Below are 13,143 nucleotides of genomic sequence, written 5' to 3'. Positions count from 1 at the left end.
ACACAACCTACTCTGCACCTACATAACACGTGCATTTCTCTGCATTTACAGAAATCGCTTGAACTGTGTTAACTAAGTTGTATGTACAACAAAGAATGTTATTTAAATGTTTTTTGAAAAAATCTGTTAATTTAATTTCAGTTTCATTTAAAATGTTTAACTGTTTTACGTATTGTATTGTGAACCCAGTATCGTGATATGTATCGAATCGTGAGCTGAGTGTATCGTTCCACCTCTAGTATTAAGCATGAACAGCTTTGCGTTGAATACTTTTATTGCAAAAATACTTATTTGCAGCACTAAACCAAAAACAATTGTAAACACAATTAACATTAAACATAATGGCCCAAAAGGTGAGGGTTGTTTAAATTCAATAAGAGGCAGAAGAGGTCTGTCAGGATCCTTGGGTGAGACATGATCTCACATTGACAACTCACATTGATAAGCAGATCTGAATGAACATTTGGGTGACAAGCACCACAGTATAATGTCTGTCAACAAAAACAACAGGAAGAGAAAACTGTATGTTTATGGATGTTTTTTTGCTAAATCTCAATAGTCCATGGAAAAAAAAACTGCAACAGAGCTAAACATTGGACTAGAGGCCCAATAGAGAGAGACCAACAGCTGTAGGCAGTACAGTAACTAGGACTTGTCCTCCTTCTCTTTCTTCTTCTTCTTTTCCTTCTTCTTCTTCTTCTTCTCTTTCTTCTTCTTCTTCTCTTTCTTCTTCTTTTGTCCTTTGGGGGACTTGCCTCTGTCACTTTCGCTACTGCTGCAGCTGTTAGTATCACTGTCTTTTTTACCGCCATCTTCCTTGGAGAGTTTGCCCCTCCCGTCGTCCTCCTCCTCCTTGATTGTGCCATGTTTTCCGCTAGCAGGTGAAAAAAAAGCAGAGCCTTTGTCCATTCTGGCCTCATCATCCCTCCCTCTGCTCTTCAGCAAGCCCGGAGGAGTGTGCCCTCTTACCGTTGTCATCGACAACCTGGGGGGCGCAGGTTTCTCCTCCTTCACGTAGACCTTCTCACGGTCGCTCTTGTGCCCCCTGGAGTCATCGTCCAGTTTGCGCTTGAGGTCCAGATGTCTGGGATCTCTCTGATCCCTGTGATCCCTCTGGTCTCTCCTCTCCTGCAGGTGGGAGTGTTTGCTTTGATGGTGGTGGGGTTCTGTGTCCTCTCTGTCTGCATGTTTCTGATGAAGACAATAAGGAGAAATGAAAAACAGGACCACAATTGGTATACATTGCTACAATCTAATCATATATTAGAAATCATATGTATTAAGTAAGTAGGTATTTGGCAATGGATCGACTAGGCTTTTTATTTTTAAGCACTATTCTCTTATGTTTGCAAATGAAGAGAGAGAAGAATACAAATGAATTCAACTGAGGAATACTGATACATTCATTATACAGTTAAAATAGAAAAAAAAAAAGAAAAAGAAAGAAAAAAAGGTTTAGGCTGTAAGGTGAACCCTGTTATCGTTTCATCCCGCTCCACAGTCTGGCATCTACACAATGTTTAGCTCATAAAAAAGAACGAGTCGTGCTAACCTACCCAAAAAAGGTTTGCCGCTGAAATTTCAGTCGATTGTCGATGCGTTTATGTTTTATGTAGAACTAGTTTCTTCAGAGCGTAATAGGATTTTGGTGGCACGGTCGACATGTGATCGGTATACACCAATAAGGTAGCTGCTTTTTGTCAACATGGATGGATATGGTTGGCAAATAGAGGATGGGACCTTGCACGTCACCTGGATGACCAGAACTTCAGCCCCTGACAGTGTTTTGCATGTGATACACTGCGGCTGCAAAAGTGCCTGTGAGACAGGCAGATGTTCCTGTTTTTCTGCAGGACTGTCTTGCACAGTCTTATGTCGTTCGTTTAAGTGTAGGCTATGCTTAGCGCCATCTCAAAAGGGACTTACCTTCCAGCCAGATGAAATATTAACAGATTAAGACCGTCTTTGACTCACTTATACCGGTAGAAATCTGTAGTAATAATATTCTAAAGAATAAGGTGTGTTCTACACACCTTCTCCATCACCTTTATTGTAAACCCTTTGCTATTGTACAGGCCTGCTCACATACAAGTAACTATCCCACCAGGCTGCTTTTACAGCTAGGTCTAACCCCGTTACACCCCTAAGTACAATTTATTAAACTCTTCACAGTAACATAACGTATTGCTGCATTTGGCACTAACAAAGGCAGGTTAAAAACCACAGTGAAAACAGAATGGAGGCTCCTTCTCCATACTCAAACTGTAGGAAACTATGACAACCAACACACCTCAAAGGCAAACATTCTAAGCCTGTCCTGTGCAGCAAAGGAGAACATGTGCTGGAATCAGTTTTGGCATGAAACGCTCAGTCTTGCTCAATCCCAAATCTAGATCCAGTCCTTTGCAGGAGAGACAAGTTTATGTGATACTCAAAATGTCCTACTGTTGCCTGCTTAGTTTTGGACCAATCCTTTCAGATGGTTCAGAGTACCAAGGATGCATGTATTTAGGGCTGAACCAGGAGTTGATTTAGGGCAGGGCATATGCCAGCTTAGCTACTATGCATTTTAAAGGATCACAGCGTTTAACATAGAGTATGGGTCACACCTTCAATCACACACACGTTGTCGTCCCCCTCGACTTATGTCGTTGTTGTAATTGTGCCAACACAAAAGAAACTGAGGAACTGGAAGATAACTTTCCTGACACTCACAGTGAGGACTTAAGTGTTCTTAATCTGTTTTTCCTTATTCTGTTTTGTACAGTTTTATATATAATATTTCATATTTTTCATAGGGTTTGATTGTTTTTATGGTTGATCAGTGTTGTTTTCAAGGCTGTAATCATAATAAATATTGGATGGGACACATCCCAAATCTGGTCAAAATGTCCCCCCCAATATATTGTTATAAAAATATAAATGTGCTACTCTACGACAGGCAACCACGCACGCTGTCCGAAATTATAATTTAAAAATTAATTTGTCCCCCCCAATGTTGACTCCATGGCTATGGCCTTGTTTGTTTTCATTTGTGGAAGAATGAATTAAATGTTACAACAACGACATAAGACTGTGCAAGACAGTCCTGCAGAAAAACAGGAACATCTGCCTGTCTCACAGGCACTTTTGCAGCCGCAGTGTATCACATGCAAAACACTGTCAGGGGCCGAATTTCTGGTCATCCAGGTGACGTGCAAGGTCCCATCCTCTATTTGCCAACCATAACCATCCATGTCGAACCGTGCCACCAAAATCCTATTACACTCTAAAGAAACTAGTTCTACATAAAACATAGACGCATCGACAATCGACTGGAATTTCAGCGAGAAACCTTTTTTTGGTAGGTTGGCACATTCCTTTTTATGAGCTAAAGATTGTGTAGATGCCAGACTGTGGAGCTGGAATCATTTTCTAAAATACTTTTCATGGTTCACCTTGTGGCCTAGTTATACAAATGTTGTTCCTAAACACTCTGATCACTCTAAAAAGAGCTCCTGGAGTTGACTGTATATTTGAGGGAATTTAATATGAGAATCAGAGACAATGTTCCCAAAGAACGAACAAGGACAAAGGCACAAAACGTGCCACTTCCCTGCCTTCCCTGGTTCTTACTGTAGCACTGGAATGGAACCCAGGGTTCATACTGACTGGTGAACCAGGTTACGTACAGTGCAAGAAATGAACATTTCCTTTATGTGTTTGTTTACTAAAACATTGGGGTGGGTTGGGGAAGGAAGGAAGAAAGAAAAAGAGAAACTGCCACTACTTACCGCACTGGAGTTATTGCGACGGTGGTTCGCTGCATGGGCTTCTGCAGTGTTCAAGTCTCCTATGAACTCCTCACACTTCTGGCAGTAGAACCCTATCACTGGGATTAAAAACTCTGAGCCTGTAAAACACATAGAACCAGCACCAGAGCCGCCATTCCAGGCATTAGCATTGAAGATTTAAGGAGTTAGCCCCCTGGAAGACAATGATGGAAGCAGTTGTGTGCGTGACAAGGTTTCTGACCAAAGAGAAGCAGAAACGTACATCTCGCATAGAACTGAGCTGTGCATTTCCAGTCCTTGTTTATCTGCTACACTAACTAAATATCGTTTTTGTTTGTTGCTTGGATGAGAGTGTTTCCTAATGAATGAATGTAATACATATAATAATAAGAACATAGACAACGAAAGGTAGAAACAACTGCTGTACCATCATCCTTCAGCAACCCTTCCAATTCCTTCACCAGGGCTTCTTTTCTGCTCCTCAGGGCTTCTCTCGTTCTCATTTTACCCTCATTGTCATCCTAAGGGGAGGAATCCATGACATGACGGCACAAAAAAATAAAATAAAAAAATATTTAACCCACAAAACTGAAGCAAAGACATCAACCTGAACCCTCTTCAAGTTGTGTAGGCAATATAAATTATTAGAAAACTACAAATGAAAATGTACCTGCTTCCTGTCTGTGGACCTTTGAGAATGCTGATCACATTTGGCCCGCTTCTCCTTGGTTGCTTAACAGGGAGAAAGTAAGACAGGATTTGAAATGCTAGACTGGATAAATCCACCAGACTCCCAAGCAACAACTACTGTGTAGTAATAGAAACAGTTCAGTTCACAGATTTGCACAAAGAGTCAACATGACATCACACCTTTGATGAGAGACTGCAAAGACACAAGTGCTTGTTGTACGTCCGGAGTCCCAAATGCAGGAATAGTAATTTTGACCTCCTGCTTTCCTGCTTCTACGGGCAGCGCCGGCGATGGCAGTTTGGCTTCCTTCTGCTCCTGCAGCTTGGACATGATCTTGCTGATGTCCGACGTCCCCAGGTTCAGACCAATGTGCTTCATCATGTTCTTTATCTTCTCGACCTCTTTCACATCTGGGGGGAGGGAGGAGTTGGGCTGCTGACCTGTGTGCTCAGTCTTCACCGTGGGCGCGGAAGCGGTCCCTTGACCACGTGGCTTGAGGTCCCCAAGGAGCTCTCCAAGGTTTCTGAAGAGAGGCTGGTTCAGGGAGTAGGCTTGACCTGCATGTGAAGTCTCTACGTGGCCTTGATAGGTAGTGGACGGTGCCATGGGCTGGGACTGCTCAGTGAACTGAAGTGAGGAGGATGGTTGTCTCTGACTGTCATTTCCGTTCCCATAAAGAAACGACTCCTCATCCTCGACATCCACTTCTTCTTTTTTAGTTTCTTCCTCACTGGTGCCCTGGAGCCAGGAAAAGTCGTTTCCCACTCGCTCATGCGGGAGGAGCATACTGTCATTCACTGATGGTATGGACTGGTCCTGGCTTGTGGTAGGCTGCCCTTGGAAGCCACTGGGCTTCGAGTTCATGCCCATGTTTCCTGCCTGTGAGCAAAGAAAAACTGCAACTATCAGGCCAGATACAACTGTTCTTGTGAAACAATCTAATCAGATTTTACTAGCAACTGCCTTCATGAATTGTAGTTGGGCTGGATCTGGAAACTCGTGACACATCTGCTGCCCTGACAACAGAGGCCAGGAAACAAGAAAATACATGACCCTTTTAAATTACCTGAATAGTAAGGATGGCATTCTTGATGGCAGGTAGGCGGTCTTCCAATTCCTTACAGTTCATCACTCGTTTTAGCCCCTGTAACAGATCGGTGTTGAGTGCCGAAGTGTGACCACTGAAACCCTGACTGGGACTCATCCGGCCCTGATTCCTCCCACGACTGTGACTCCTGCTCCGGGCCCTGCTCCTGCTCCGTGCCCTGCTCTTCCCCCGGGTCCTGCTCTTACTGCGGGTCCTGCTCTTACTGCGGGCTCTACTCTTGCTTCTCCCTCTGCTTTTTCCGTGACTCTTACTCCGGCTTCTCGCTCGACTTTTGCTTCTGCAGCGGCTTTTAGCTCGACTCTTGCTCCGTGCCCGGCTCTTGCTCCGCGCCCGGCTCTTACTCCGCGCCCGGCTCTTACTCCGCGCCCGGCTCTTACTCCGCGCCCGGCTCTTACTCCGCGCCCGGCTTCGACTGCGGCTTTTGCTTCTGAGCCTCTGCCTCTCATATCCTCTGTCTAATATTGTACCTGGCGGTATCCCCAGTTCAGACAGGCTGGAGGCAATGTTCTCTTTCAGATAATCGGGGAGTGGCTGGTTGGCTTCAAGGCATCTGAGAAAGTCTTCCCCTGCCTTGTCGCTGTAATACAAGTTAAAGATGTTTTGGATTACAACAATAATGTACCAACCTCCCCCTGCCCCAATCAAATAGAATAGAATTGTCAGTCAATAAAATAGTTCCCTTTGATTGTGAAGCATATTCTGATCGGGATATTAAGTGGGGATCCTCATGTGTTGATGGTAATTATGATTTTCCAAGCAGTGTTTATGCAGGGGCTTCTTGACAGACATATATTCTACTTGCTTACCTTTTATCTTTCTGATGGGCCTTTAGATGGTTGGGGTTCTGCTGTATATCTGGAGGGAGGATCTGCTGATTGCCCATAGTGATCACTGTGCTGCGATCAATGGAAAAACTGCTACAGTGTGGTTGAGTCTGAATAAGACAAACAACAAATTCAGCACATGCTCCAGCATTTCAATATTAGCCACACAAACTGCAAATATACTCAAACGCAGACAACGGCAATGCAAGGATCCATTACATTAGTTTGTTGCATGGAACACATATGTTAACATTGTTTTAACGACATAGCTTTTGCTCGCTAATATACGTAGTACTAGCTATTGTTAACTTTCAAATAATGACATAGCTACGTACATTGATATAATGGTCCCCCATGGATCTACTATGAATGTATTCGTTGTTTGATGCAGCAGGTAAAAAGGAACGACATGGTCCAGGGGGCAAATGTCTGGGTGGTGGAGCATTCGGTGGCGGGCCGTAGGGCCCTCCATAGCGGGGGCCCATCATTGGCGGTCCATGTTGTGGGTGGACAAACGGAGCCGGGCCACGGGCATATTCTCCTGGATTAGGAAAACCACGATACATGTCTTCGCCCTCAAACGTCCATGACACCTAATAAATGTTGTTGAACAGACACATGTTCTCAGTTTTCTACGTAAACACTGTGGATTGTTGTGACGGACTTCAGTCTAGGCATGGTGAAGCTAAAATAAAACGAGATTCACTTCCGGTTGATTACTCAGGCTTCTTCTTCTGTGATGTTTAACTTAGGTTGGCTGCAACGTTATTGGTATATTACCGCCTCCTAGGGCACTGGAGGTTGAACCAGAGATCAGAAGATATAAATCCTCCCCGTCAACCCGGTTTTCCATTAAAAAAAACTAAACAAACTAGACTCGGTGTAGGCCTACACGTTGTGGTTTAATTCTTCAAACCGTCCTCTACTTCTCCCTTTCACTCCTGCTGTCCAAAATTAAAGTAACAGGGCGATTGGAGGCTTCAACACCATGAACAATTGCATATTCAGCTGACTAAGCAACTTAATATAAGCCAGTTCGTCCAATCTTAATTGTTTTTTTTACTTATAAAAATAAAAATCCACAAGAATGTTTTTTACATTATTATTTTAATGGCAAAAAAACAAACAGAAGAAAAATCCACAGGTTACAGTTAAAAAATCATCAGCCAGTAACTGTAGAAGTGATTCAAAACAATAAAAAAATACACAGTAAGAATGTATGTGTAAAGTTGAGAATACTCTTGTTCTCCTTCAAAAGGGGGTAAAATAGATTCAGGAAGTTGTCCAAATATTGGTAAGTACATATATGTCTATATTTGAGGTGTTTTACCACAGCCTCAAAATATTGTGGTGTCTCTTGACCAGTAGAGGCCTGGGGAGTATAGATAAATCCTCCCTTGTTTCTTTAAAATAATTGTAAAACATTTTTCTTTGAGAAAATGTTCACTCAATACAAACTATTTGAGCAAAATATACATTGCAATGACATTAGTGCCTGTATGTTGAAGACTGGTTCAATATGTAACAAATGACAGAAAATGATGAAACTGGCAGTGTGAAATCAACAGTTTATTGCTCACCTTCCACTCATTCATACTTCCAAACAACCTGTCTTACATCCAAATATATACACAATTATGTCCATAAGCAGCATAGGTGGCATCTTTTAAATAACAGAGTAGATACCAGTAATAACTACTTCCAATGAGAGAAAAAAAAAGTTTCTGATGCTCAATATTTTTCTTATTATTTTGAGCTTATGTAAACTATAGTTTAAAACAAATACTGGAGAAATAAAGCTAGTTTCTTTTCAAGTATCAATCAAATTCAATAAAACTATAGGATGGACTGCAAGAACCCCATGTGTAGTCCTCTTATCAGACATCAGACAAGTATTTAAACACTGAAAACCTCTAGGACACCCTTCTGTGTCCTCTCTCAAATCTCAGCGATAAGGCTAGAATAGTGTCGCAACAGAGTCAGGACAGCAGAGCCCACACAGTAGTTAAAGTTGGCACCACAATGAATTTGCGGCAGACAACCGTTGGCGATCATGTCGCAAATAGCAGAACACACAACGAAAAACACTCGCTATGCAAAATACTACATTGAACAGTCCTCTGTGACATACCTCAAGATGGAATCCAGAAAAAGGCTTGTTGTAGGACTTTTCATGCATGCAGCAGCTACACTTTCATACATCGTCAGGGGAATAAAGAATGTTAAAACATGCTTTTTGTCATATTCACATTGAGATAAGGCATTTTCTCTTTCATACCTGAAAGGACTCTAAATGAACTCTGCTGTAAAGGCCTACACTTTGTTTTAACTAGTGTAGTGTCTGCCCTGGCTGAAGCCTGCCTGATTGTACTGCTGGCCACCATGTTGGAAGAACTGTTCAAATTGCCCTCCTTGGTTAAAATTCTGACCACTTCTCACCCCCCATCCACCCCCCTGGCCTCCTCTCCCACCTCTGCCCCTTCCTCCACGACCCCCTCGACCTCCCCTCTCCTGATGCAGACCTCCGTCTTGGTAATGGTTGTCATGCTGGAAACCTCTACCCACACCTCCCCCTCCTCCCCCCTGGTGTCCTCCTCCAGAGTAACCAGGACCCTGGAAGCCTCCCTGGTAGTTCCCGCCCCCATAACTTCCTCTTCCACTACCACCTTGATGACCTCCGCCCTCCTGGTAATGACCTTGGTTGTAACCTCCGCCTCCTCCATCTGACCAGCCGCCCTGCACCTTACCCCCTCGGCCGCCCCCCCCCTCCACCTCTGCCACCCCTGTCATAGCCTCCTCCTCGCTCGTGACCTCCACGACCTCCATGCTGTTCGTAGCCCCCCCTGCCCCCCCCTCGTCCACCCCCTCCATACTGCTGTCCTCCTCCCTGGGGGCCGTCCTGCCTCTTCTGCCAGGTGGGCATCTCAGGAGGTGGAGCCTCAATTTCGGTGGGTCGCCCGCCTCTGTCTGGCACGCGCCCCATCAGAATCTGGGTCAAACGTGAACAACATCCATTAATAAACTCAACAGTTGCTCACGGGGGTGAGTGATAGGGGGGTTCATAACCAAGCAGTGCTCAAGCACGCCTTAACACCACCTTGTTGATGGCGCACGCCGTTTTCTCTCTTATCCTGCCACTGCTCGTGCGCAGGATGTTGGAGAGGTCTTCTCGTGCAGCAAAGAGGTGGGCCACAGTGACTTTGCTCTTGGCAGACAGTGTCGAACGAAGAGGCGGGTAAACTTTGGCCAGCTTTTCAGCATGCGTCTGTTTACACAAGGAAATTAATATCAAGACGTCGTATTTACTTACTAAAGATGTACATCGCTATGCTAACGCTAAACAATTCGAATCCCTTAGTTCATTGGGTAATGCATCAAATAGTAGTTAAAATGTGCCTGGAAATAATAACAAAGTACCTTGGCTTTATCAGACCACCCGAAGGACTGAACTGTCACATCGAGACGCTTCAACAACATCTTTCTCCTGACATCGTACTCATTCACAAGGGCTTGGTTGATGGCCTCGATTTTTTCCTGCAAAAAAGACAATGCATGTATAATTAGTAGTGTTATCAGATAAACAAATGTATTTAAGAGGGTTAACAATAGACTTCCTCGACATTTGTTTAAATGACATTACCCAGTGAACTGGTCCAAGTGCTTTCTTCATGAGGGGACGACCGACATGAGTTGGCGGCACTTTGGCCAGGGCTTCCTTCAGCTGAAGACGATGCAGAGAGGAGATCTTGTATCTCATATCTTATTGAAACTGAATACGATATTTTACTGTGTACATATATTACATGACAGACTAACTCACTTTCTTCTCAATGCCGCTGAAGAACTGGAACATGGTGATATTGACAGGGGGCTTGGACATTCCCAAGGCCAAACAGATGCCCTTCAGCTCCATAAACACCTCACTTCCCCCAGCCTGCTCAGCGGCCTTTTGGGGCTTGTTCACCAGGATCATCCTCGACGCCTCCAGCTCCGAGATAAGAAAGGCTAAGGGTAAAAAGAAGAACTAGGTTGGCTCAAAAATACCTTTAAAGAAATAGAGAGAACCATACTATTATTACTAGGACTGTAAATAAGATGTCATGTTACAGACATGCATTCTTTTATTTTTTTTATCAAGTCTGTCTCAGATTTTGGGAAGACTTGAACCCAATCATCTAAAATGTGTTTTACAACACAGGTTTCTTCAACTGTCAACACAGGTCACATGACATTGATGATGCTTTTGACGTACTGATGAGTAGTAGGCAGTTTCTCTTGTTGAGAAGCCGCTGAGTGACGTCTCCAGAGGAGAGGACAGAGTATGGACAGGCCAGCTCAGACAGCAGACCACTCACTTCCAGCTGAAAGCCCTCAGCCTCACTTGGACCTGTGGTGGGTACAGGTGGTCAGTTGGTGTTGCCAAGCCATTCGTTTAATTAAAAGGTCGAATGTCACCACATTTAACCGTGCCCCCGCCACCAGAAAGACAGCAACTCACAATTGGTGGCATGGACATTCTCTTCCAGTTGGCAGTATAGTTTCAGTTCTGACACAATCCAGGCACACAACTTGGTGAACTCTGGTGAAGCAGCTCCCTCATTTGCTGCTGCCTCTAGTGCCCCATCTTCTAACAGAGGGCCTTGGTACCTGACCAAAAACACAAATGACAGTCTTCACTTGACCATGTTCAGAGTAGTTAACCTTGGTTTGACCATGTTCAGAGTTGTTTTAAGTGGTATTATGTGTGTGTGTTTGCATGCATGTCTAGTTAAAGACTCCGGCTAGTGTAGTAGTCTGAATTGGCTGCAACTCAGTTCAACATATCAGTACTTCATGTTAGTGCAGATGCCACATAACTGGGAGTGGGCAGATTTATAGTAAATAGAAACCAGTCCTAATATGGGTAGGACCCAATGAGAGCATTAGGTGGGGCCTGATATCTTAGCACTTGTGCTGCCTTCGGGTCATTGTGATCCACCTTTTGCACCACGACGGTGGGTCACAATGACCCGAAGGCAGCACAAGGGTTGATCACTACCAGTGTGTAGCTACTCAATGAGAACTGTTTCCTTCTGGCCACATTTTGTTTAATAAGTTAAACAATGACGTGGCAGACTACTTTAAATGCTTGCAGATGTCGATATTTCTACAAGGAAAGCTGATAAAAACTAGTTAACACAAATGAATACATACACTGCTTCACACAATCAATTCAGGTGTAAAGTATTATTGTCATCAGATAACGTGTTGGCTAACTAGCTAACCATTAGTTAAGATTTACTAGTACCCGGCACACCGGTTGGATAAACTGCCTGCCACCTAGCTATCGGCTACATGCTAGCTTGGACAATATGTAGAGATAGTCCATTTGAACCTACCCCAGGTCTTCAAGCGAGTCCAGAATGTCATTCTCCATTCCAGTAGCTATCTAGCTAACACGTATTGAATTCACAGGAGCACAAAAATGACCTAAACTCGTTGAGTGGTCTAACAATTCTGCTCACTGGGACTGCTCAGCTGGCATGCTGGGGGTCCTCTTGAGCCAACCTCCTGCCTCTGAGCCGGTTAAAATAATGCCTGCACAAACTTGCTATTAGGTTACAATTATATAATCATAACATATCATCATAGCATGAATCATAGCGATCATCTTATGATCAGAAGTAAATCATAACCACAAGGCTTCAAAAATCCTTATTCTCTCGTCAAAAAAATGTGTGGAGAGTAAGAAATACCACTAGATGGTGCTATTAAACCATGACCAAATTTATTCTTGAAAAATAAGAACTGGGGAAATACAGGTGTGTGGTTGGGCACACGTGTCCATGGTTTATTGTTTATTGACTCTACAACACACGACAATATCATTACCAAAAAGGCGGAGTTCTGTTGAATATCATAACAGTGGGCTTTCATAATGCAGACTGTGTTTTATTGTAGGCCTAAATTACGGTGGCCCTGAAGTGCAAATGACACCCCCTAATATGAGTACATCCCCCAAATGAAAATACTCCCCCCCAATACGAGTCAACTCCCCCCAAATCGGATGACTTGTTCACCTCCCCCCAAAAATGAAAATACTCCCCCCCAATACGAGTCAACTGCCCCCAAATCGGATGACTTGTTCACCTTCCCCCAATACAAAAACGCGCTCCCCCCCAATACGAGTCAACTCCCCCCAAATCGGATGACTTGTTCACCTCCCCCCAATACAAAAACGCGCTCCCCCAAATGGAAAACGACATTACATTAACTCAAAAACACATTACATTAACTCTGAACGGAAAGGGTAGGTACTACACTTTAGCGCTGATTGGATGCAGTAGGCTAACTGACAAGAAATAAGAAATTGATTGACAGAAGTATAAAATGCAATAGCCTGACAGAGTTACGTGCACCAGGACATTTATTTCGGTATCGAAGCATGTAGCATAGGCTATGTATGCAAAAGCATAAATTGCAGTGTTAAACGTAAACATCGATAGCCAAACAACTAGTCCACGTAACTCTGTCATTATCATGAAATTAATCGTTTTGATTTGAAGGAAAGAGAAACATTAATGTTTACAATTCAGAGTCATTACACTACTCTTTATTTTAATCAGGGTCATTCCTATGAAATAATCTTAGATCTGCTGTTGACGTTTCACAATAGGCTATAAGTAGCCTATGCGCACGCTAAAAACGCAGTTGAAGGAATCAGGACTTTTCAGAAGAAAAAACTAATAGTCCACTACAGAAGAATGA

General features: G+C 43.6%; 2 protein-coding genes and 1 non-coding gene across 4 annotated transcripts; all 3 read right to left on the bottom strand.

Annotated features, from left to right (window-relative positions):
- Positions 1-251: 251 nt before the first annotated feature.
- On the bottom strand, positions 252-7,114 carry si:ch211-195b21.5. 2 transcript variants are annotated; one of them, XM_047030002.1, is made up of 9 exons: positions 6,732-7,114; positions 6,379-6,506; positions 5,531-6,149; positions 4,644-5,343; positions 4,444-4,505; positions 4,201-4,294; positions 3,774-3,892; positions 970-1,191; positions 459-874 (listed from the first exon to the last, which is right to left on the bottom strand). In XM_047030002.1, the coding sequence occupies exons 1-9, from the start codon at positions 6,960-6,962 to the stop codon at positions 803-805; spliced, it is 2,247 nt and encodes a 748-aa protein (XP_046885958.1). In that variant the 5' UTR covers positions 6,963-7,114; the 3' UTR covers positions 459-802. The 2 variants fall into 2 exon arrangements, with proteins under 2 accessions (XP_046885957.1, XP_046885958.1); XM_047030001.1 differs by having other exon boundaries at positions 252-1,191.
- Positions 3,545-3,678, bottom strand: LOC124474321. Its single transcript, XR_006956809.1, has one exon. It is a non-coding gene; the product is annotated as a small nucleolar RNA SNORA54 (small nucleolar RNA).
- Positions 7,115-7,952: 838 nt separating the features above from the next.
- On the bottom strand, positions 7,953-12,054 carry fam98a (family with sequence similarity 98 member A). Its single transcript, XM_047029267.1, is given in 9 exon segments — positions 7,953-9,163; positions 9,165-9,385; positions 9,494-9,661; positions 9,814-9,930; positions 10,037-10,117; positions 10,217-10,401; positions 10,649-10,783; positions 10,895-11,043; positions 11,775-12,054. Coding segments are annotated over 9 exon segments (1,536 nt in total). The 5' UTR covers positions 11,813-12,054; the 3' UTR covers positions 7,953-8,721.
- Between the last annotated feature and the right edge of the window lie 1,089 nt (positions 12,055-13,143).

Source organism: Hypomesus transpacificus, chromosome 11 (genome assembly GCF_021917145.1).
Source record: "Hypomesus transpacificus isolate Combined female chromosome 11, fHypTra1, whole genome shotgun sequence".
In the NCBI taxonomy this organism is placed as follows: Eukaryota; Metazoa; Chordata; class Actinopteri; order Osmeriformes; family Osmeridae; genus Hypomesus; species Hypomesus transpacificus.
This window is presented reverse-complemented; position numbering and strand designations above follow the sequence as displayed.